Source organism: Dendropsophus ebraccatus, chromosome 2 (assembly GCF_027789765.1).
Source record: "Dendropsophus ebraccatus isolate aDenEbr1 chromosome 2, aDenEbr1.pat, whole genome shotgun sequence".
Classification (NCBI taxonomy): Eukaryota; Metazoa; Chordata; class Amphibia; order Anura; family Hylidae; genus Dendropsophus; species Dendropsophus ebraccatus.
This window is the reverse complement of record NC_091455.1, coordinates 35,459,256-35,482,874: the sequence shown is the minus strand read 5'-3', so window position 1 is coordinate 35,482,874 and position 23,619 is coordinate 35,459,256. Positions and strand designations below refer to the sequence as shown.

Here is a 23,619-nt window from a genome sequence, read left to right as displayed (position 1 = left end):
ATTTCAATATCTTACATTAATTTGTTTATTTGATTGCACAAAATTAGACTTCCTAGCCTGACTGCACGACTACTGAAAAAAAATATATATAAATAAAAAAAAAAAAAATATATATATAATTTTTTATTCCCCTAGGAGCTGCATTAATCTTCCCCATCTGCTCATATCTCTATTAAGGCTACAAACCCACTTGGCGGGTCTGCAGCGAGTCCCCTTGCTGCGTATTTGCAGCGAGACTCGCTGCAGATCCCGACCCTATACTTTTAATGGCAGACAAACACGCAGCAGGGATGTACATCCCTGCTGCGAGTTTGTCTGCAGCCCACCCCATTAACCCCCCGGCCGCCGGAGCTGATACTTCACCTGATCCCGGCGGTTCCCGATGTCTTCAGCAAGCTGGAGCGGGGACCAGGTGAAGTATATGCTCCAGCCAGCCGCCCGCAGCCCTGGCCGCCCGATCGCCCCCCCCCCCCCCCGCAGCACCGATTGCACGCCCCCCCCCCCCAGCACCGATTGCACGCCCCCCCCCACAGCACCGATCGCACGCCCCCCCGCAGCACCGATCGCACGCCCCCCCGCAGCACCGATCGCTTGCACACCCCCCCAATCGCCCCCCCCCCCCCCCGCAGCCCCGGCCGCTCGATCGCCCCCCGGCAGCACCGATCGCCCCCTGCAGCCCCGGCCGCTCGATCGCCCCCTGGCAGCACCGATCACCCCCCTGCAGCCCCCATCGGGGGGGGGGGGGCGATCGGGCGGCCGGGGCTGCAGGGGGGCATGCGAGTGATCGGTGCTGCGGGGGGGGGGGCATTGGGGGATGTGCGATCGGTGCTGCGGGGGGGGGGGGGCGATTGGACGGCCAGGGCTGCAGGGGGGGCGATCGGTGCTGCCGGGGGGCGATCGAGCGGCCGGGGCGATCGAGCGGCCGGGCGCGATTGGGGGGGGGCGTGCAAGCAATCGGTGCTGCGGGGAAGCGTGCGATCGGTGCTGCGGGGGGGGGCGTGTGATCGGTGCTGCGGGGGGGTGTGCGATCGGTGCTGCGGAGGGGCGTGCGTTCGGTGCTGCGGGGGGGCGATCGGGCAGCCGGGGCTGCGGGCGGCTGGCTGGAGCATATACTTCACCTGGTCCCCGCTCCGGCTTGCTGAAGACATCGGGAACCGCCGGAGCCGGGATCAGGTGAAGTATCAGCTCCGGCGGCCGGGGGGTTAATGGGGTGGGCTGCAGACAAACTCGCAGCAGGGGTGTACATCCCTGCTGCGTGGTTGTCTGCCATTAAAAGTATAGGGCCGGGATCTGCAGCGAGTCTCGCTGCAAATACGCAGCGAGGGGACTCGCTGCAGACCCGCCAAGTGGGTTTGTAGCCTAAGGCTATGTTCACACTACGTAAAAGTACGTAAAGTACTTTTACCGCGGGGGAACAATGCCTGTTGTTCTATGGGATATGCCGCCGCATATACCGCCGCAAACAACTGACATGTCAGTTTTGTGCGGCCGGAATTCAGTGAATTCCGGCCGCAGAAAGACCTGTCAGTTCACACAGTGAAGCGAGCGGCTCCGGCCACTCGCTCCACTGTGGGCTATGGGAAGCTCTGATGCGGGCGCGCGCTGATGCGCCCGCATCAGAGCTCTGCGGCCGAAAGATCATCGGTCCGGTACTAAAGTACCGGCCGAGATGATCCAGCCAGAGACCGGCCGTTCCGTGACCCGGCCGGGGTCACGGAATGGCCGGTCTCTTACGTAGTGTGAACATAGCCTTAATATATATATATATATATATATATATATATTTGGAGTATATTTTATTTTAAAAAAATGTAAAATACACTTTTAGGCTATGTGCATACATCGTAAGAGACCGACCGTTCCGTGACCCAGCCTGTCTCTGAAAAGATCATCCCGGCCGGTACTGCAGTACCGGCTGGATGATCTATTCGGCTGCAGTGTTCTTAGGGGGCGCATCCGTGCAGGCCCGCATCAGAACTCTCCACTGCGCGCTATGGAGCGAGTGGCCGTAGCCGCTCGCTCCACAGTGTGCGCTGACATGGTTTTCTACAGCCGCTATTCACTGAATAGCAGCCGCAGAAAACTGAAATGTCAGTTGTTCTTGGCACCGCTAGGGATCCCGGCCGGAGTGTATACTATGTGTATGATTTTTCCTAGGATACCTCTTTAAGGTCTTGAATATGTGATTGCTTGTACAGTACACTGCAATACTAACGATGCAGTGTACTGTCATGTTAGCTATCTTCTATCCAGTGGCGTAGCTATAGGGGTCGCAGGGGTCGCCATGGCGACCGGGCCCCTACGCTAGGGGGGCCCGCACGGCCCCCCTTGCCACTTGTGCTCCCCCAATCCGGGGGGGGGGGGGGCGCGGCAGGGGATATGCCCCCCGGACCTCTTTCAGTTCAGTGAGCTTCCGGGATGCCGGCCCCGGCCGGAAGCTCACTGATGCAGGACCGCGGCGCTGGGACTTCTCCTCCTCGGCAGCTGACAAGTGACGTCATCACGTCACATGTCAGCCGCCGTGCAGTAGAGAGGAGAAATCCGGGTGCCGCAGTCCTGCATCAGTGAGCTTCCGGCCGGGGCCGGCATCCCGGAAGCTCACTGAACTGAAGAGAAGCTGCCAGGCCTGAGGGAGATCAAAGATCCAGGTGAGGTGAGTTTATTTATTTATTTTTTTTACATAAATGTTGCGATGTGGGGGGCTGCACAAGGGGTCTATACAGGGGGGGGGGGCTGCACAAGGGGTCTATACAGGGGGGGGGCTGCACAAGGGGTCTATAGAGGGGGGGGCTGCACAAGGGGTCTATACAGGGGGGGCTGCACAAGGGGTCTATACTGGGGGGGCTGCACAAGGGGTCTATACTGGGGGGGCTGCACAAGGGGTCTATACTGGGGGGGCTGCACGAGGGGTCTATACTGGGGGGGCTGCACAAGGGGTCTATACTGGGGGGGGCTGCACAAGGGGTCTATACTGGGGGGGGCTGCACAAGGGGTCTATACTGGGGGGGCTGCACAAGGGGTCTATACTGGGGGGGGCTGCACAAGGGGTCTATACTGGGGGGCGGGGGCTTGGCTGCACAAGGGGTCTATACTGGGGGGCGGGCTGCACAAGGGGTCTATACTGGGGGGTCTGCACAAGGGGGTCTATACTGGGGGGGGCTGCACAAGGGGTCTATACTGGGGGGCAGGGGCTTGGCTGCACAAGGGGTCTATACTGGGGGGGGCTGCACAAGGGGACTATACTGGGGGTGGCTGCACAAGGGGTCTATACTATGAGGGGGGACTGCACAAGGGGTCTATACTGGGGGGGCTGCACAAGGGGTCTATACTGGGGGGGCTGCACAAGGGGTCTATACTATGAGGGGGGACTGCACAAGGGGTCTATACTGGGGGGGGCTGCACAGGGGGTCTATACTGGGGGGGCTGCACAGGGGGTCTATACTGTGGGGGGGCTACACAGGGGGTCTATACTATGGGGGGCTACACAGGGGGTCTATATCTACATTATCTGTACTCAGAGATATCACTGTGTTGTCTGTGGCGTTACATAGGACTGCAGGTGACTACTACATTATCTGTACTCAGAGATATCACTGTGTTATCTGTGCTGTTACATAGGACTGCAGGTGACTACTACATGATCTGTACTCAGAGATATCACTGTGTTATCTGTGGTGTTACATAGGACTGCATGTGACATCTACTACATTATCTGTACTCAGAGGGATATCACTGTTATCTGTGGTGTTACATAGGACTGCAGGTGATATCAGGTGACTTCTCCAGGTTGCAGAAGTTCAAACTTCATTGTTCCCTGCTGATAGTTTATTATGGGAGTTTTGCAGCATTTGGCTCTTTAGGTTGCAGCACTACAACCCCCATCATATCCAACTGGCAGTTCATGATGAGAGTTGTAGTTTTTCAGCTGGAGAGTCAAAGATTGGAATACAATGATTAGACAATGACACAGTACAGTCCATTAATTATAGGGGGCAGTAGTGCAGTACATGAGGTGGAGGCAGTGACAGTGCATTAGAACATGGTGGCACATTAGAGTAATTGGATATAACGTTAGATAGGACTTTGCCTGATCGGGTGAGATGGGGGGCCCCAAGCTAACATTTTGCACCAGGGCCCATCAACCTTTAGCTACGCCCCTGCTTCTATCACAACATATCTGAAAGGCAAACACTTCAGGGAATATTTCCTATTTCCTATATGTAGATAGATCTCCTATTACATCGTGCCTTTGCTTGGCGCCCAGCTCCCATTACAACCCAACAAATGCGTTGCACAGGGTGAAGTTGCGATATGGTGACGGAATGCAAATATTTACTAAAACAAACATAACAGATGAGTTGACAGGTCGGCCACACAGGACTCAGGTCTCCAGTGCAAATTTAAGCAGCCTTGCAATTCCTTATTAAAACAATCCCACAACTTTGGGGAGACATTCCAGTAAGTATATTAGATGTGTGAATTGTATTAGAAAATGAATAGGTGCAGGGAATTACGCAATTGCGGGTATTCATTGGTGTATACTTACTGGTAAACTTAAGAATTCATTGATGTAATCTACAAGCATGTCATCTGTTACTAGGAAGTCCTCCTATGCAAATAGAACATAACACAGAGTGTGATGAAATGCAAACCACAGTAGTTATTGTCAGAGCTGATTGTAGAACATAGTAAACACTAACAGGTATGACAACTAATAAAAGTATAACATATTTGACTGTCTTCTCTGCCATCAGTTTTAATGTGCAAACAGCCTCCATGCACTACCCAATCTATCATGTGTGCAATGAATAAGTATCTACATTTCTGTGTGAAAGTTTTATTAAGGGTGCGTTCACACCTACAGGATCCGCAGCAGATCTGCAGCAGATTTGATGGTGCAGATTTGATGCTGTGTTCAGTTATTTAAATGAAATCTGCTGCGGATCCGCAGCAGAAAATCAGCTGCAGATCCGGTAAATGTGAATGTACCCTAAGAGAAGTCCAGCAACATTTTTTATTACAGTATTGTATTGCCCCCCAAAAGTTATACAAATCACCAATATACACTTATTACGGGAAATGCTTATATAGCGCTTTTCCCCTGCACTTACTACTGCATCAAGGCTTCACTTCCTGGATAACATGGTGATGTCACTTCCTGGATAACATGGTGATGTCACTTCCTGGATAACATGGTGATGTCATGACCCAACTCCCAGAGCTGTGCGGGCTGTGGCTGCTGGAGAGGATGATGGCAGGGGGACACTGAGGGACACAGGGCACTGGAGGGACACTGAGCATCCCCCTGCCATCATCCTCTCCAACAGCCACAGCCCGCACAGCTCTGGGAGTCGGTTGTGACATCACCATGTTGTCCAGGAAGGGACATCACCATGTTATCCAGGAAGTGACATCACCATGTTATCCAGGAAGTGAAATCACCATGTTATCCAGGAAGTGACATCACCATGTTATCCAGGAAGTGAAATCACCATGTTATCCAGGAAGTGAAGCCTTGATGCAGTAGTAAGTGCAGGAAAAAAAGCACTTTATAAGCATTTCCCATAATAATTGTATATTGGTGATTTGTATAACTTTTGGGAGGCAATACAATACTTTAATAAAAAATTTTATCGGACTTCTCCTTTAAATGTAAATGTACACTGCACTCCTCTGTAGTCATTGGAACTGAAAGGAGTTGTTTGCATTGGAAAATCTACTAAAAAATATCTGTGACGCCAAGTGATCGGCTATTGTGTGCAAGAAAACAAGTATTTTGTTTCCCTACAGTGCCACAACAAGGGGAAAGAAAGTATTACATGGTGCCCAGGGCTTTATTAATAGCTACTGCTGCCATAGGCACTAAACATGAAGACGCGCCATCTTGGGGAGTGTGGGGGAGAGTGGGTTTGGCCACATGCATTTCTCTACATGTAGAAATACTGTCTGAATGACATTTTTCATGGTTTTTAACTGAAGGACTTCTCATCACATGATTGGTAGATAGGTCCATGATTGGTAGGTAATAGCTACAGGCGTCACATTAAACACCGCCATACCAGACCTGACCAATACCACCATACTGTGACTGGATAACACCACCTTACCAGACCTGACCAATATCACCATACTGTGACTGGATAACACCACCATACCAGACCTGACCAATACCACCACACTGTGACTGGATAACACCGCCATACCAGACCTGACCAATACCACCATACTGTGACTGGATAACACTGCTATACCAGACCTGACCAATACCACCATACTGTGACTGGATAACATTGCCATACCAGACCTGACCAATACTGCCATAGCCATACCAGACGTGACCAATACTGCCATACTGTGACTGGATAACACCACCACACCAAACCTGAACAATACCACCATACCATCCCCCCCCCCACCCCCACCAGATTTACTGGCAAGTCTGAACGGGAGGTGGTAGACTAAAAAAATGAAAACCAAAAGAAAGTTGTTTCTTCCCCCCGCTCCCTGGTGCTGCCCCCTGCAAGGTGCTGCCCTAGGCACTGGACCACGGGTCTCTAGTGTTAAATACGGTCTGATGGTGCTCCCTAACCGTTTGTTGCTGACAGCTGGATCTCCTCTCCTCCAACTGCACAGTTTCCATGCAGCTGCAGACTCTGCAAGGACATCCTGGAGTCACTTGCAGATATGAAATCAATAACATATCATGGAAGTAATGACCCTTAAAACCAATTTATAGTTTTAGATTCCATCAGTGCGAAATATGGTCTAGACTAGAAGTTAGACAAAGCGATTTTTAACGACTAACGATAAACAATTGCAAACAAGAACGTTTATCATTAACTTGAAATCGTTCATCATATTACACAGAACGTTAGTTACGATCATTACAACGATTGGTTACTCCATCTCATCCCAGCAAAGGAAGGAACAATTTGGAATTACACTAAATGAATAGTGAACTAATGTGGAATTATAGCGAACGATTAACAATGATTTTAGGATCAGATCTAAATCAACGATCAATGACACACAAACGATTTTTTAATTGTTGCCTGCAATTACATGGAGCAATTATCGTTTAAATTTGAACAATATAACAATAATTGTCCTGTGTAATATGGCCCTTTATCCTAAAACAGTGGCCTCCAGCCTATGCTTCTGCAGCTGCAGCCAAACTACAACCCACAAGAGTTGGAGAGCACCAGGTTGGAGACCACTGTTCTAGAGCATTTCTCTATAACATGAAGGATACGTGAGACACTACACAGTATCTAGGGGGATCTGGGAGTTAAAGGGGTAGTGCGGCGGTAAAGAATTATTCACAGAACAACACACATTACAAAGTTATACAACTTTGTAATGTATGTTATGTCTGTGAATGGCCCCCTTCCCCGTGTCCCACCACCCCCACCCGTGTACCCGGAAGTGTGGTGCGCTATACATACCTGTCACGTGCCGACTTGTCTCCGATCTTCAGTCAGCGATGTCGTGTTCAGACGGCCGGGCCGAATCCCTCCGACCGTCCTGAGTGCCGGCCGCCCTCTTCAGCGTCATCAGATGCTCAGCCGCGATTGGCTGAGCAGCTTGGCTTAACCAATCACGGCTGAGCAGCCGATGACGCGGCAGGGGACGGCCAGCACTCAGGGAGGTCGGAGGGATTCAGCCCGGCCGTCCGAAGACGACATCGCTGACTGAAGATCGGAGACGAGTCGGCACGTGACAGGTATGTATAGCGCACCACACTTCCGGGTACACGGGTGGGGGTGGTGGGACACGGGGAAGGGGGCCATTCACAGACATAACATACATTACAAAGTTGTATAACTTTGTAATGTGTGTTATTCTGTGAATAATTCTTTACCGCCGCACTACCCCTTTAATGTTAACCCTCTGTGGCTTTGTACCTGTTTAATAGACCAGAACTTATTCCTTTAAACTGCACTAATGATAGGAGACTCTAAGGATTATAGCAATGTCAACAGAAATGTCTATAGAGCTGTGGTATCTATAGTGCTGATATACAGCAAATAACACAGCTTCACTAAGGCTCCAGCAATCATGAGGTCTCTAAGGCAATTACTTGTAGTACTGAGTTACTCATCTATGAGACATGCTGTATAGTCCGTATCAGCTTCACCTAACAACTAACTCCCAACACCTAATTTACGGATTATACCGCTAACACCAGCCTGTATGTACCTGCAGCTTTGCAGTGACTGGCAAATTTTTAAAGGGAAATTTTACTGTAACTTTTTTTTTTCATTCTTAAAGGAATACTACAAAGGTTTTGTTTCTTATTTCATTGCTTTAATGGGGTACTCCATGGAAACTTTTTTATTTCAAATCAACTAGTGTTAGAAAGTTATATAGATTTGTAATGTACTTCTATTTAAAACTCTCAAGCCTTCCAGTAATTTTCAGCTGCTGTGTGTCCTGCAGGAAGTGATGTATTCTTTTCTGTGAGTTCCATGACAGGAACTGTCCAGAGCAGGAGAGGTTTTCTATGGGGTTTTGTTATTGGTATGGACAGTGTGCTGCACGAAATGGCCTTCACTCGATATCCACGTCCTTAGGCCTTGTAATGAAAATAAAAAAATGATTTTTTAATGTACAATGGGTGAGCAGCACAAATTTCTTGTTTGGATTCCGTAAGACTTGAATGCATTTGCTTGTTAGCTTGTAGAGCACCATCTGGACTTTGGAGCAGTAAGCTAACAGTGTACAATAGTTTGCAGAGTTCCAGGTAGTGCCGGACTTTTTCTCTTTCAACATTGTTGAACTACTATATTGATGGCAGCATCAATGGGCTACATGGGGCTCTCAAATAGCTAAAATCTGCAGCATCACATCAGCACCATCAAATCTGCGGCAGGTTAGGTAAATGGAAACGTTCCTTAAGGCTATGTTCACACATTGTATTTCCGTCAGTTATTTTTTCAACCAAAACCAGGAGTTGGTTGAAAACGCAGAAAGGCCACAACCAGAATATAAAGTTATGTGGTCTTGACCTAACTGTGGAATCTTTTCATTATCATTTTTCAGTTCCACTCCTGATTTTGGTTTAAAAAATACTGACCAAAAGACTGATGGAAAATAGCCTAAGGCCTTGTTCACGCAGTAAAATACGTCTGTAATGTTGAATGAAGAATACCCCTTGAGGAAAATGGCGGTAATTGAGGACGGGTGTAAAGACAATGAACATGTTCATTGTTTATGACCTTCCTACAAACCATGATCATTGCTGGACATACTTACAAAAACATCTTCTGTTATGTTGGGTGGCCCTGGCAAATAAAAAAAAAATCATTGCATTAGGCAGGTAGTTTATCCATTTATATAATATTATATATCACTACTGTTCTCTTCCTGTGTTAAAATGTTAAAAAAAGAGAACTAATATATATATATATATATATATATATATATATATATATATATATATATATATTAAAATATAGCAAAAGGGGAGGCAAAGATCCCTTTTGTGTATCACCCAAAAAATATCTACAAATGTATATTATTGGTGGCCCACTGAGAAATATAAAGGAATGACCGCTTTTATACAAAAAGTTAAACAGATAAAAAGCTGCAACAGCATTTAAAAAAAATGTTTAAAACCTGTCTTAAAGGGGTTATCTCTAGAGATGAGTGAACCTCGAGCATGCTCGAGTCGATCCGAACCCGAACTTTCGGTATTTGATTAGCGGTGGCTGCTGAACTGGGATAAAGCCCTAAGGGTGCGTTTACACAGAAAGATTTATCTGACAGTTTTGGAAGCCAAAGCCAGGAATGGATTTATGACCTGATCCCTGTTTATAGTCTGTTCCTGGTTTTGGCTTCAAAGATCTGTCAGATAAATCTGTCCGTGTAAACGCACCATAAGGCTGGGTTCACACTACGTATATTTCAGTCAGTATTGTGGTCCTCATATTGCAACCAAAACCTGTTCACACAATGTTGAAATTGAGGGGATGGCCGCCATATAACAGTAAATAACGGCAATTATTTCAATACAACAGCCGTTGTTTTAAAATAACAGCAAAAATTTGCCATTAAATGGCGGCCATCCACTCAATTTCAACATTGTGTGAACAGATCCTTTCTGTGTTTTTAATCCACTCCTGGTTTTGGTTGCAATATGAGGACCACAATACTGACTGAAATATACGTAGTGTGAACCCAGCCTAATGCTGGGTTTACACGGAACGATTATCGTGCGAATTTGCACGATAACGATAGAATTCGAACGATAATCGTACGTGTAAACGCAGCGAACGGTCGCAAAACGATTTTTCCGTACGATATATCGTACCGTCTAAACGCTGATCGTTATAAAAAAAATCGTTACTTCGAAATCGTTAATCGTGCGATCGGCCCATTAATCGCCTTGTGTAAACTTAGCATAAGGCTATGTGGAAATCATGGATATAGTCATTGGCTGTATCCATGTTTTCCAGACAACCTTAGAGCTTTATCCAAGTTCAGCAGCCCTAGCTAATCAAATACCGAACATTCGGGTTCGGATCGACTCAAACCCGAACCCGGTTCGCTCATCTCTAGTTATCTCATAATGTACTTTTAGCAACTTTGGTCACAGGGGTACTCATTTCTGGGACCCCTACAGTGATCATGAGAGTGTGGGGGGTCCCAAGTTTCTTGGACCTCTGTTCTCTTGATTACTGGAGGTCCCACAATAATACATTGATCACCAATTCACAAAGAATTAGCCACGGCACTCACTAATGCAAATCTTGCAGCGGTTTTGGGCAAACAAAGTACATCAGTGTGCCATAGGCTGAATACCTAGACTGGTTATATACACATTTTTTTTTCACCTACTAAATATCAGGTAATATTTTTTAGCACTATCTAAATTACCCATAAAAGCAACAAATTTCCATCAAACCATTAATGTGAAATGATGAGATATCTTATTCCCATGCTCCTGTGTACAAGTTCAGTCATTGGCGCCAGCACTTGTAGCCCCAGAGCATGAAGCGTGCAACCTGATCATCCACAGGCTTCGTGTCCATGGCCATATGTCCATGTGAGAGAAATATTATTTGTGCCAAAAACAGGATTGGACCCGATCAGAGGAAAGCAAAGAATCTTTTTCACTAAGACGTCTTTGCATTCTTCAGACAGTATCGGATCCTACGTACTTTCGACACGTTGCAACTTAAATAAAAGGGCCTATAGGATTTTTAAAATGCGATGTTCACGTCTGAAAAGTTGCCTACAATCAGGGTGTACATTGGCGCAGTATGCTGACATATACCACGACGGGCCCCATTGTAAGTCTATACTTTAACCAACATATTCTCTGATAAATCACACAACTGTGATTTATCCGTACTGTCTAGTAAAAGCCAAAAAAAAGGACAAAAAAGTTTACACTAAATAAATTTGTGACTTGTTCCAATATACGTGCATTCAACCTTGTCCCCCTGTGTCTTTCCCTATGTCAGGCTATAGATAAGCTCAGCATCCTTCACTAGACCCGGCATAATACCAGCTCATTGTGGCACCACATCCCTCTCCTACCAGTCGCCAGCCTCTTGAGCCTCATGGTGATTGGCAGTGTTCAGTCCTCAGGAGAATCGATGGACGGGCATGGTGAGGGTCCTGACAGGTGTGGGAAGAGAAGCATGGACCTCCAGGGAGCAGAGTTACTGGATTGTTGTGCAGGAGCTGCGTGCTGTCTTCCTGGGTGTGTGTGTGACTGAGGTTGCTATGGAGTTGTTCTCAATTGTGATGAATGGTGAGAGCTCCTCTCCTCCCACAGCCCTACTGAAAGCAGAGATTAGTCTGGGCAGGTTACAGGCTCTGTGCTTGTCCTCTGCCCTCATAGGGACAAGAGAAAGAAGGAGGAGACATTGCCACATCTGTGGCCTCCACAGCTGCAATCACTGAGCTGCCATTGACACATTATATAGACACATTCAACTATATATAATAACATTTAGACATAGAACACTATATATAATCACATATAGACACATTACACTATATATAATCACATATAGACACATTACATTATATATAATCACACATAGACACATTCCACTATATATAATCACATATAGACACATAACAGTATATATAATCACATATAGACACATTACACTATATATAATCACATATAGACCCATAACAGTATATATAATCACATATAGACACATTACACTATATATAATCACATATAGACACATTACACTATATATAATCACATATAGACACATAACAGTATATATAATCACATATAGACACATTACACTATATATAATCACATATAGACACATTACACTATATATAATCACATATAGACACATAACACTATATATAATCACATATAGACACATAACACTATATATAATCACATATAGACACATAACAGTATTTATAATCACATATAGACACATAACAGTATATATAATCACATATAGACACATAACAGTATATATAATCACATATAGACACATAACACTATATATAATCAGATGTTAAATTGATAATCTGGGAAGAGTAATTAAAGTTTGTGCAAATGAATAGTGCAAGAGTTACCCATAGCAACCAATCAGATTGCTTCCTTCCTTTTTAAAATGAAAGCTGGAATCTGATTGGTTGCTATGGGCAACTGCTCCATTGTGTCTTTGGCCTTTTTTTTTTTCTTCCCCAAAATGTCTTTACTTTTACATATCAACACTGACTTTGAGTAGAGGACGCGCAGAGTAAGAGGAGCCTGACCTTGCTTACACTCCAAACCATAGGATGTGGGGGATCATGTTATTTGCAGTGGAACATCTTGAGCAATGATCCTTTCCATATACCTTGTGATGTTCTTGAAGCCTTCATAGATTCAATTTTTGATGTTAGTGGGAAGGATCTGCAGGACGGGAATTTTTTTTTTATATTTATTTATGGGCAAATTTATCATGCTGTCTTTTAGTAAGATCCTATTTGCTGCCCATAGCAGCCAATTACAGCTCAGGTTTCATTTCACCACAGCAAGATGAGAAATGAAAGCCAAGCTGTGATTGGTTGCTGTAGGCAGCAAAGGAAATCTTACACTGACAGCGCCATAAATCACCCCCTAAGGGGGGGGGGGGGGGGGGAGGACATTTTAGCTCACTCAGGGTGGGGCTACTGCTCTTAGTGCACCAATCGTCCCAGCCGGCCCACACCAACTAATTAGAGATGAGCAAATTTAAAGTACAAATGAAGCAAAACGCTTTGTTAGCTCGGCAATCTGCTTACCAGCCTGCTGCTTTTAAGGTCCATGCCACTATGGGACGCTCCACCCCAGGGGGGCTGGAAAAGCTGAATCCAGTCCTGGTAAAATGTCTGCCAGGAGTGGATCCAGCTTTTCCAGCCACCCGACCGGAGCAGCACGGACTTCAAAGGCAGCCGGCAGCCGCTAACGAAGTGATTCGCTTCATTTGTACATTAAATTTGCTCATCTCCACTCCTAAAGAATATTAGTAGAGCAGAGCATTGCCCCCGTCTAGGGCGGATCAGTGCACTGGGTAGCACCGCCCCCAGTGCACCAAAATGCCTCATTAGTATATGAAATCACCTACAAATATCTCTTTAACAGTTCTGAGGATCAAGGTAAGAAAATTACCTTCACCCATACCCTATAGGGAGATATCAGCAGGTTAAATGCTTCTAATCTGCTGGTAGTTTTCCTTTAATTTAAGGTAGTTTTAAAGTTCAAAAAACAGGTAAAAATGAAAGTATACCTTTTATTAGACACACAGACACATCAAAAATTTTGATCAGTTGTGGTCTAAGTGTTCAGACTACAGCCGATCAGGAGAAAGAGCCGGGAGAGATCCATGGTCAGCGTGTTTTCTATCAGCTCTATGTTATGGGACCTGGACAATCGCATAATGTAAGTCTATGGGGCCTTCCAGGTCGGACGGACACAGAGTAGGGAGAGGAGCGCAGAGCAGTTCTCAGGGCTCATTCTCCTGATTGGTTGAGGTCTGAACACTCAGACCTCGATCAATCAAAACTTCTCACATGTCTGTTACATGTAAAAAGTTGTTCTAATGACAAGTACTCTGTAAGTGGTGTCCCACTGTTAAGTGCCTTAGGCACCTGTTGTAAAGTTCTCACTCAGGTGATGAAGGTAGTATTCTATAGTTTAACCACTAGGTGTCAGTGTGGTGTCCCACCACGGGTGTTTTGTGTTTCCCACCTGTTGCAACAGCTTCTTCTCTAGGTTAGGTGGTGATGAAGGTAGCATTCTATAGTTTCGCCACTAGATGTCAGTGTTTTGTACGTAAACTCTTATGGATTGCACAGTTGAAGTAAGCAAATGGTTACTTTTTCTTATGTATTATGTACTTTTATTGTCCAGTGGAGATACTCTTTTTTTCTGACATATCATTTCTCTTCTTTTCTTTGCACACATTCCTTTCCACCACTCACAGGGTCTCTTACACACCCCTGTAGGAAGTAGTCACTTGATGGGAGGAAGTGTATCAGCAGACTTAATCTGATTCTCCTGGGAGGAGGACGCACAAAGTAGACTTCCCTGCTGTAGCCAAGCCAGGGCCTTGTCTGGGACTAGTGCAGTGTGTGCTCAGTGTTCACTTGAATGTGTTAGTGAGCTTAAGACGCACATGAAGGAAGTAACCGGAGATACTCAATTTTTCCAGCCTATCCACTATTTCCACTATGCAATGCTAGACACTACAAGAGTGAGAAAAGTCAGGGATAAACCCAGCCCACAACGAGAACCACTAGTAAAAGTGCAGGGCAGTATCCTGATATATAGAGAAACTAGCCTGGATAGAACAATAGCTTCACCCAGGTAACTACGGCTGGGACTTGTATCACCCTAGTAGGACGACTACCATGGCACTTTAGGGCGGAAGGTAGTCAGACACTAGTCTAAACATAGGTTCAAGTATCACTCACTCTCAAGTATTTCTCTAAAGTTCCGGTAGAGCACAGTTGTAGCGGACTCCCTTGACAGACTCCTCTCCTCTACGCTGCTCCACTTTAAACTCTACAAGCACCGCTACAACTACCTCTACTATAATTAACACTTCCAAGTATCTAAGCAGTACAAACCAAGCTAAGCCTTAACGTCTGTACAAAGATTGTCTATTTGCTGCCAAAGTGTTTTATATTATTGAGAGACTGCACAGTAGCTGTTCTATTTTTATCACCAGGACTCAGTCATCTATTACTTCGCACCAGCACCTATACACCTTTGCCTGCACACCTTGGGTCATTTTTCCCCTTTCTGTGGGTGGCGGTAACGATAGTCCAGATGGGTCAATTGCCACTCCGGACTACTGTGACAAGAGCCCAAGGGACCCATCACAACCCAGCAGGTCACTGACCATTTGGGGACTACAGTCAGCCACTCTACAAAGCAGGTACTAACTGTGTGCTGGACTAGCACTGATGTCATGACAGTTACACCTTCGGCTGAGCTGCATCATACAACTAATAACATCACTCCCAGCAGTCTGCTTATTCTTGCTCTCCACACACACCACCCAGCGGGAGGAGTTAGCTCAGTGAGGTTAGTTCAGTTCAGTCTGGTCTAGTCTAAGACGCGTGTGTATGCAGATGCAGCTAGAAACACTCAGCTCTTTCAGTATTCATACTATATCTGCTTTGCAGTGCTAAACACTACAAAGGGAGAAGAGTCTAGGAACATCCCAGCCCACGCCTTGAACCAGTCTAAAAAGTGCAGGGAAGTATCCTGATACACAAGAGGAACTAGTCTGGATAGGACAAAGCTACCAGAAGGTCTACATATGCTATCTCACAGTGCAGGTAACTGGGACACCCCCGGAAGCTTAGCTTCACCCAGGTAACCACGACTGGGGCTTGTATCACCCTAGGAGGACGAGTCACTCAACACTGTAGGGTACAGGATGGTGAGACTACAGTCTAAACACAGGTACAAGTAAACTTCTCACTCTAAAGTATTCTCTCAAGTTCCGGAAGAGTATATTGCTACATTGGGTTAGGATTCCTTCAACAAACTCTTCTCTACGCTACTCTACTATACTCTCAACTCTTCAAACACTGATACAACAATCTCTTCTACTTCTTCAAGCACCTCCTCGGGCACAACCAAGTGAAGCACTAAAGTCTGTGTAAAGATTTATTTATTGTCTACGAAAGTGTATTGTACTACCAAGAGACTGTACAGTAAAGCTGTTGTATTTTTGTATCACTGGGACTACCCTTCCCTACGCACCAGCATCTATACACACTAGCCACACACCTTGGGTCATTTTTTCCCCTTTCTGTGGGTGGCGGTACCGATAGTCCGGGGTGGTCAATTGCCACTCATGATTACCGTGACAAGACCCCAAGGGACCCACTACAACCTGGCAGGTCAACGACCCTTTTTGGGAGTACAGCCAGCCACAACACAAAGCAGGTACCACCATCACACCTGTGTGCTGGACTAGCACTGGCGTTACGACATTACCACCTCTGACTGAGCTGTACAACAAAAACGACCAACCACAGAAGTGGCGTCACCAGTAACATCTTAGTTGAGCTGCATCATACAACTAATAACATCACTCCCAGCAGTCTGCTTATTCTTGCTCTCCACACACACCACCCAGCGGGAGGAGTTAGCTCAGTGAGGTTAGTTCAGTTCAGTCTGGTCTAGTCTAAGACGCGTGTGTATGCAGATGCAGCTAGAAACACTCAGCTCTTTCAGTATTCATACTATATCTGCTTTGCAGTGCTAAACACTACAAAGGGAGAAGAGTCTAGGAACATCCCAGCCCACGCCTTGAACCAGTCTAAAAAGTGCAGGGAAGTATCCTGATACACAAGAGGAACTAGTCTGGATAGGACAAAGCTACCAGAAGGTCTACATATGCTATCTCACAGTGCAGGTAACTGGGACACCCCCGGAAGCTTAGCTTCACCCAGGTAACCACGACTGGGGCTTGTATCACCCTAGGAGGACGAGTCACTCAACACTGTAGGGTACAGGATGGTGAGACTACAGTCTAAACACAGGTACAAGTAAACTTCTCACTCTAAAGTATTCTCTCAAGTTCCGGAAGAGTATATTGCTACATTGGGTTAGGATTCCTTCAACAAACTCTTCTCTACGCTACTCTACTATACTCTCAACTCTTCAAACACTGATACAACAATCTCTTCTACTTCTTCAAGCACCTCCTCGGGCACAACCAAGTGAAGCACTAAAGTCTGTGTAAAGATTTATTTATTGTCTACGAAAGTGTATTGTACTACCAAGAGACTGTACAGTAAAGCTGTTGTATTTTTGTATCACTGGGACTACCCTTCCCTACGCACCAGCATCTATACACACTAGCCACACACCTTGGGTCATTTTTTCCCCTTTCTGTGGGTGGCGGTACCGATAGTCCGGGGTGGTCAATTGCCACTCATGATTACCGTGACAAGACCCCAAGGGACCCACTACAACCTGGCAGGTCAACGACCCTTTTTGGGAGTACAGCCAGCCACAACACAAAGCAGGTACCACCATCACACCTGTGTGCTGGACTAGCACTGGCGTTACGACATTACCACCTCTGACTGAGCTGTACAACAAAAACGACCAACCACAGAAGTGGCGTCACCAGTAACATCTTAGTATGTCACTGGTCGAGTATCACACAACCGCCTGGTCAGCATTTTTTTTTTAGCCAAAACCAGGAGTGGAGCAGAGACTACTATGGTGAGATTTGCCTTTTTTATACGTTTGACCCCCCCTTTGTGCTATAAATACTGACCTAACTCCTGCACGTGAGGCCAGCCTTGGGGTGGAAACACACATCAGCTTGCATTGTAGTGTCCAGTGCTGTAATGAAATTCTTCCATTAGTTTGTATTGGAAACGAACACAATGCTGATACAAATCACGGTACAACCTGATCGTGTGATTTTAACTTTATAGTGGTCAGAGCTCTTCTGATACAGTGCTCCAAATCCTCCTACATAAAGCTTCTGCTGCCTACAGCCACTGTTATTGGAGCATACTGCTTATACATTGAACCCTATAAAACCATATGCAGTTAGCTCTCCCTGGTGGCTGCCATTATAATCTCATCATGTATCTATGGCTATAAGGGGATTTAAAGCTCTGACTAATCTGTATACCTGATGTGTTCATGCAGCATGACTGCTATTCAGTGTGGCTGCATTGTTTATCAGTCATAAGATTTTTATAGCTATTCCTTCACAGCAAACAATTTTCTCCATCCTCCTGTGTATATTTTCACAGGATTTGCTTGTTTATTTTCCTGTACATACATGTAAACCAGAAGTGATAGTTTAAGGGTGTCAAACTTGTTGCCCTCCAGTGGTTGTGGGGTTTCCCACCACGGGTGTTGCTGTTAGTTACACCCTTCGTAAAAGCCTGTACTTTTTGTATGTAAGTGGTGGTGATGTAGTAGTGTTAAAGTTTCGCCAAAAGATGTCGCTATTGTAAGTATATGTACTTAGTTGTTGCACAGCTGTAGTATTGAAAGGGTTATTGTTTATTTGTATGTCACATGTCTAGCAGTGCTGGTGTCAGCAAGGGAACCCTCAGCATTCCGCTCATCCCAGGTAAGAAGGTCAGGGGCTTGTGTCACCCACTAGGACAGGTCACCCCAACAGTGGTAGGGCAATAGGTGGTGCAAAGGCCAAAGTCAAAACATAGGCACAAGGGGGCGTGGCCTGGACATGGCGCTGAACGGACGCGTCTGACAGCCTCAGCATCGAGCCTACATGCCGGGGAAGCCCCGCCGAAGGTCCCCGCTTGTCTCCACAGCACCCCCGGGGCGCACCAGAAGCGGTATCCGGAGGTTTCTTCTTGACGCCGCAGGGCCCAGCTCCGCCGCGGACAGATCCAAGATGGCCGCCCGCAGCACTCCCACAGCTGCACGCCAGGGTCCCTCGCAAGATGCGGCACCCGCTCTTTCACAGGACTTTCCAGCCCTGTTACGTGACCAGCCGCCTCCTGATCAGCCTACCACCTCCACCCTCAGCCTGTCCGGGTCAACGGGTAAGGAGCTGCAAGCCCTGCAGTCCCATATAGCTGCAATACCCACTAAAGCAGACATGGAGGGCTACATAGCCCGTATGGAGGCGGTCTGTAAGACTGAAATCAGATCCCTAAAGGATGACTTGGTCTCTCTAACTACCACGGTCCAGGCTTTGGAACATGCTACAGGGGACCTCCAGGACGAGCAGCAAACACATCGGTCCCAGCTGGATCTACATGCGCAGCAGATCCAGATGTTGTTTGACATGGCAGACGCCGCCGAAAATAGAAACCGCTGGAACAATATCCGGGTAAGGGGGATCCCAGAATCAGTCAAACCCCCGGACCTCATGTCCACATTGCAGGGCCTCTTTAACCATCTCCTGGGGAAGCCCCTTGCTGCACCCCTAGAAATGGACCGTGCGCACAGGACCCTTGGGCCACCTAGCAACGACCCCGCCAGACCTCGGGACGTAGTGTGCAGGGTGCATTACTTTCAAGTCAAGGAGACTATTATGCGTAAAGCAAGAGATCGGGGTCCCATAGATTTTAACGGTGCTGCCGTTCAGCTGCTAACGGATCTATCCAGGACCACTCTGGCTAAAAGGAGAGCGCTCCGCACCTTGTTGTCCCTGCTTCGAGAGCGCAACGTCCCTTATTCGTGGGGTTACCCGTTCCAGCTCCAGATTCGTCATGATGGAGGTCAGGTCCACCTTCGCACGCCATCCGACTTGCTGCATGTTCTGGAAACCCTGGACCTTCCTCGCGTGGATATCCCGGAATGGGCGTTTCAGCCCCCTCTGCCACAGGGTGCAGCACAAGCTGACCGACCGAGACCTCCGCGGGAGCGGAGATGCGGATGCCGCTCCCCAGAGATGGTGTGATCTGATTGTTATATGGGAGTCGCCTCCTTTTGCTTAGTGGCTTGTGTGACTGACTCCCATCGCATGCCTGGGCTTTGTTCGAGACTGTGGATGCTACGGAGGGTGCAGTAGTTTAGATGGCATTGTCATAGGGGCTGAGGCGGCTTTGTGGATTACGTGTGTGCTCCATCTCAGCTCTCCTTCCCGTGCTCTTTCTTGTGGTCTCCTTCGGTTCAGTTTATATATTTACAATTTCTATGTTTGCTGATGCATACCAATCAGGTGGTGAGGTGCTGGAGGCTTCCTGTGCGTACGTTGGCGCCTCTCCAGTCACTCCTCCACATAGTCTATTTTAAGTGTTTAGTTAAAACACCACTACACGTAAGTGTTCCTACTTTCCTCTGTCCTTAGTGGATTGAGACGGGCAGAACCTATTTCTCTGCCCTTTCTTCTTCTTCAGTGCCTTTTTTCTTTGTTCTGTTCTCCTTCTTCCTCTTTTCCTTCTTCCCCTGGTGCTACCCTTCCCCCCCCCCCCCCACCTACCCACTCCCACCATGACCTCGCTGCAGATCACAACGTTAAACGTGCGGGGTTTTAATAAACCTGAAAAACGCTCACAAATCCTTTACCACATGCACAAGAAAAGGGCCCATGTCCTACTGCTTCAAGAAACCCATTTTAAGACGGGGCATGTCCCGGCCTTGCCTACCCGCTACTATAATACATGGTTCCACAGTACTAATGCAGCTGCCAGGACAAAGGGCGTGAGTATCGCCTTGCATAAATCATTGTCAGCATCCGTGGTGGAAACCTGTGTGGACACTGAGGGAAGATATCTATTTCTGAAACTTAAACTGGCTGGGAGAATGTTTACCATTGCTAATTTTTATCTTTCCAATCATCATCAGGTGCAGGTGGGCAGGCGATACCTCAGGGAACTAAACCGCTTCGCTGGGGGCCTCCTCATCACGGCAGGCGACTTCAACTTGGTGATGGAACGGCAGACGGACTCCTCCTCGGGTAGATCTTCTGTCCCCTCCTCACAGCTTCGTGCTTTGAAACGAACGCTGTTTGACAATAGACTGGTAGATGTCTGGAGACTCCTCCATCCTGGGGTAAGAGATTACACATATTACTTATCTGTGCATGACTCGGTAGCCGGATCGATTTCTTCCTAATCAACCATCACCTCCTCTCCTGGCACCCTCTGATAGTCATAGACCCGATCATTTGGGCAGACCATGCTGCAGTTACCCTGTCGCTTCCCCTCCCTGACCAGGCACCGCGCGAGTGGTCGTGGCGCCTGAACCCTAACCTACGGAGAGATACGGTGTGTCAGGCTCAGGTCAGGTCCGCCATCTCGGACTTTCTCACCATCCACCGGACAGATGACACTCCGTTGCCCTTGCAGTGGGAGGCACTCAAGTGCGTGGTCAGGGGGTTCTCATCCAAAATGGAGCTAGACTCAAAAGGGACAATGGCCTCAAAATACAAAAACTCCTCTCCCAAATACAGACTGACGAACTTACACACAAGCAGACGCAGGATCCGGGGGTCCTAGCGACCCTATTGGAAGCCAGAGCTCAACTGAAGGCCTTAATTGACCAAAAATATACACGCTTCCGTGAACGCTTACGGCGTTTCTATTACGAACACTCCAATAAATGTGGCGCACCGCTAGCCAGATTCCTGCATCCCAAATCAGGCAGTGCATTTGTTCTCTTCATAGACTCTGGGCAAGGACCTAAACATAACCCGTCGGACATAGTCACGGTTTTCCGGGAATATTACCAAAACCTGTACAATTTAAAAGGACCCTTACACGACATGGACTCGGCTGCCTTCCTGGATAGGGTGGAGTCGTACATTACGTCCACTGTATTATCGTCCCTCTCAGGGGAGGCAGTTGACTCGTTGGAAGCCACGTTTTCCGAGATAGAGCTGTCCACGGTCATGAAAAACACGCCCAATGGCAAAAGCCTGGGTCCGGACGGGTTCACCGCTCAATTTTATAAAATGTTTTCCGGCCAGCTCACGCCCTTCCTGGCTCGGGTTTTTAATTCTATCTCTCCATCTTGCCCCTTTCCGTCCCAGTCCCTGATGGCCACAATTGTAGTAATCCCCAAGCCCGGTAAAGACGTGTCATCGTGCGCCAACTACCGACCTATATCACTAATTAACTCCGACATAAAATTCTTCTCTAAAATGATCGCTGCCAGATTAGCTCCCTCACTCCCCTCGATCATCCATACCGATCAAGTGGGTTTCGTCCCTAGACGTGAGGCGAGGGATAACCTCAACAAGACATTGCTGTTGATGTCCCATGCCCAGGGGACACGGTCCCCAGCGTGTATGCTGTCCATTGATGCTGAGAAAGCATTCGACCGCGTCCACTGGGCATTCCTTTGGGCCACCCTGTGTCAGATAGGCATGGGAGAGGGGATGATGGGCAGGATCGGCGCCCTATACCGCGGGCCAACAGCCAGGGTCAAGGTAAATGGACTCCTTTCGGCCCCCCTGACAATTGCAAACGGGACACGCCAGGGATGCCCGCTTTCTCCTCTGCTATATGTTCTGGCTATGGAGCATCTGGCGGTGGCGCTGCGGGCATCCTCTGACATAACGGGCATCTGCTTGAGGGACTCCCATTATAAGAAGGCTCTTTATGCAGATGACCTGCTACTGTATGTATCTAACCCTATCATAACTCTCCCTGCGATCCTCCGGGAACTCGAAGTCTATGGCCAGGTCAGCAATTTTAAAGTCAATTATTCTAAAACGGAAGCTTTAAATGTTTCCCTCCCGGCCCCCCTGGTGCGTCAGTTACGCGATACCTTCTCTTTTAAATGGCAATCTCAAGCCTTTAAATATCTGGGGGTCTGGGTTCCAACAGACCTGTCTTTGTTGTTCTCCCTAAATTTCTCCCCACTGTTGGCCCGAACAAAGACCAACCTTTCTAATTATAATCGCTCTCTCCTCTCCTGGTTTGAAAGAATTAACGTGATCAAAATGGACGTCCTGCCCAGATTTTTATATCTCTTCCAAACCCTCCCCATCCGCATACCCGGCCCGTTCTTTAAACAACTACAAGTCATTATTCGAAACCTTGTCTGGGGCTCTGTCCGACCCTGCATCAAATATAAGACACTCACCCATGCGAAACACTCAGGGGGCGCTGGTTTACCAGATTTCTCCCTTTACAGTAAGGCTTGCACGTTATTGCGCCTGGTGGATTGGTTCCACAGAGCCTCAGACAAACAGTGGGTCGGGATTGAGGGGGCCCTGTCTCCGATCCCATTAAAATCTCTGCCCTAGGTGTTCCCTATTAATCGCCCACCTATCTCTCCTTTCCCTCCATTGACCGGACAGTTCTTGTCGGTGTGGGACAAGCTCCTCCCGTTGTATGGCCTTTCACATCGGCCGCGCCTCATGAGCCCTTTGTTTGGCGACCCAGCCTTCCCCCAGCGTGTGATAGGGAGTCTTTCTTACTCTGGTCGGCCTCGGAGGGTGCCCGGATAGGCGAGGTCTTAGGTTCTAATGCCACCCTGCCTTCGCTAGCGGCTTTGCAGAATCTCTGCCCTGGGCAGAATCTGTCCTGGTTCGAGCATGCACAGCTGAGAGCCTATCTGACCCTACACTTCCCGGGAGGGGTCCACATTACAGAACAGACTGATTTGGAGTCTATGCTCCTGTTGCCGTCGCCACCTGAGGGGGTTGTCTCCCAGCTGTATCGGCTTCTCTTGGTTAAGGGCGCGGACCC

The 23,619-nt window shown here is 47.5% G+C and overlaps 1 protein-coding gene across 8 annotated transcripts in view; it reads right to left on the bottom strand.

Moving 5' to 3' along the window:
* The window catches only part of RGS22 (regulator of G protein signaling 22), a 78,615-nt gene extending 65,661 nt beyond the window's left edge, over positions 1-12,954 (bottom strand). For 2 of the 8 annotated variants that reach the window (XM_069957344.1, XM_069957338.1), the window contains exons 1-4: positions 12,748-12,954; positions 11,545-11,790; positions 9,256-9,284; positions 4,547-4,609 (exon numbers count right to left, since the gene is read on the bottom strand). In XM_069957344.1, the coding sequence (XP_069813445.1) occupies positions 4,547-4,609; positions 9,256-9,284; positions 11,545-11,569 (117 nt within the window). In that variant the 5' untranslated portion in view covers positions 11,570-11,790; positions 12,748-12,954. Of the gene's footprint in view, positions 1-4,546; positions 4,610-9,255; positions 9,285-11,544; positions 12,008-12,747 lie in introns of those variants that run through there. The other 6 variants (XM_069957339.1, XM_069957341.1, XM_069957342.1 and 3 more) reach the window with 6 other exon arrangements.
* Positions 12,955-23,619: the final 10,665 nt, after the last annotated feature.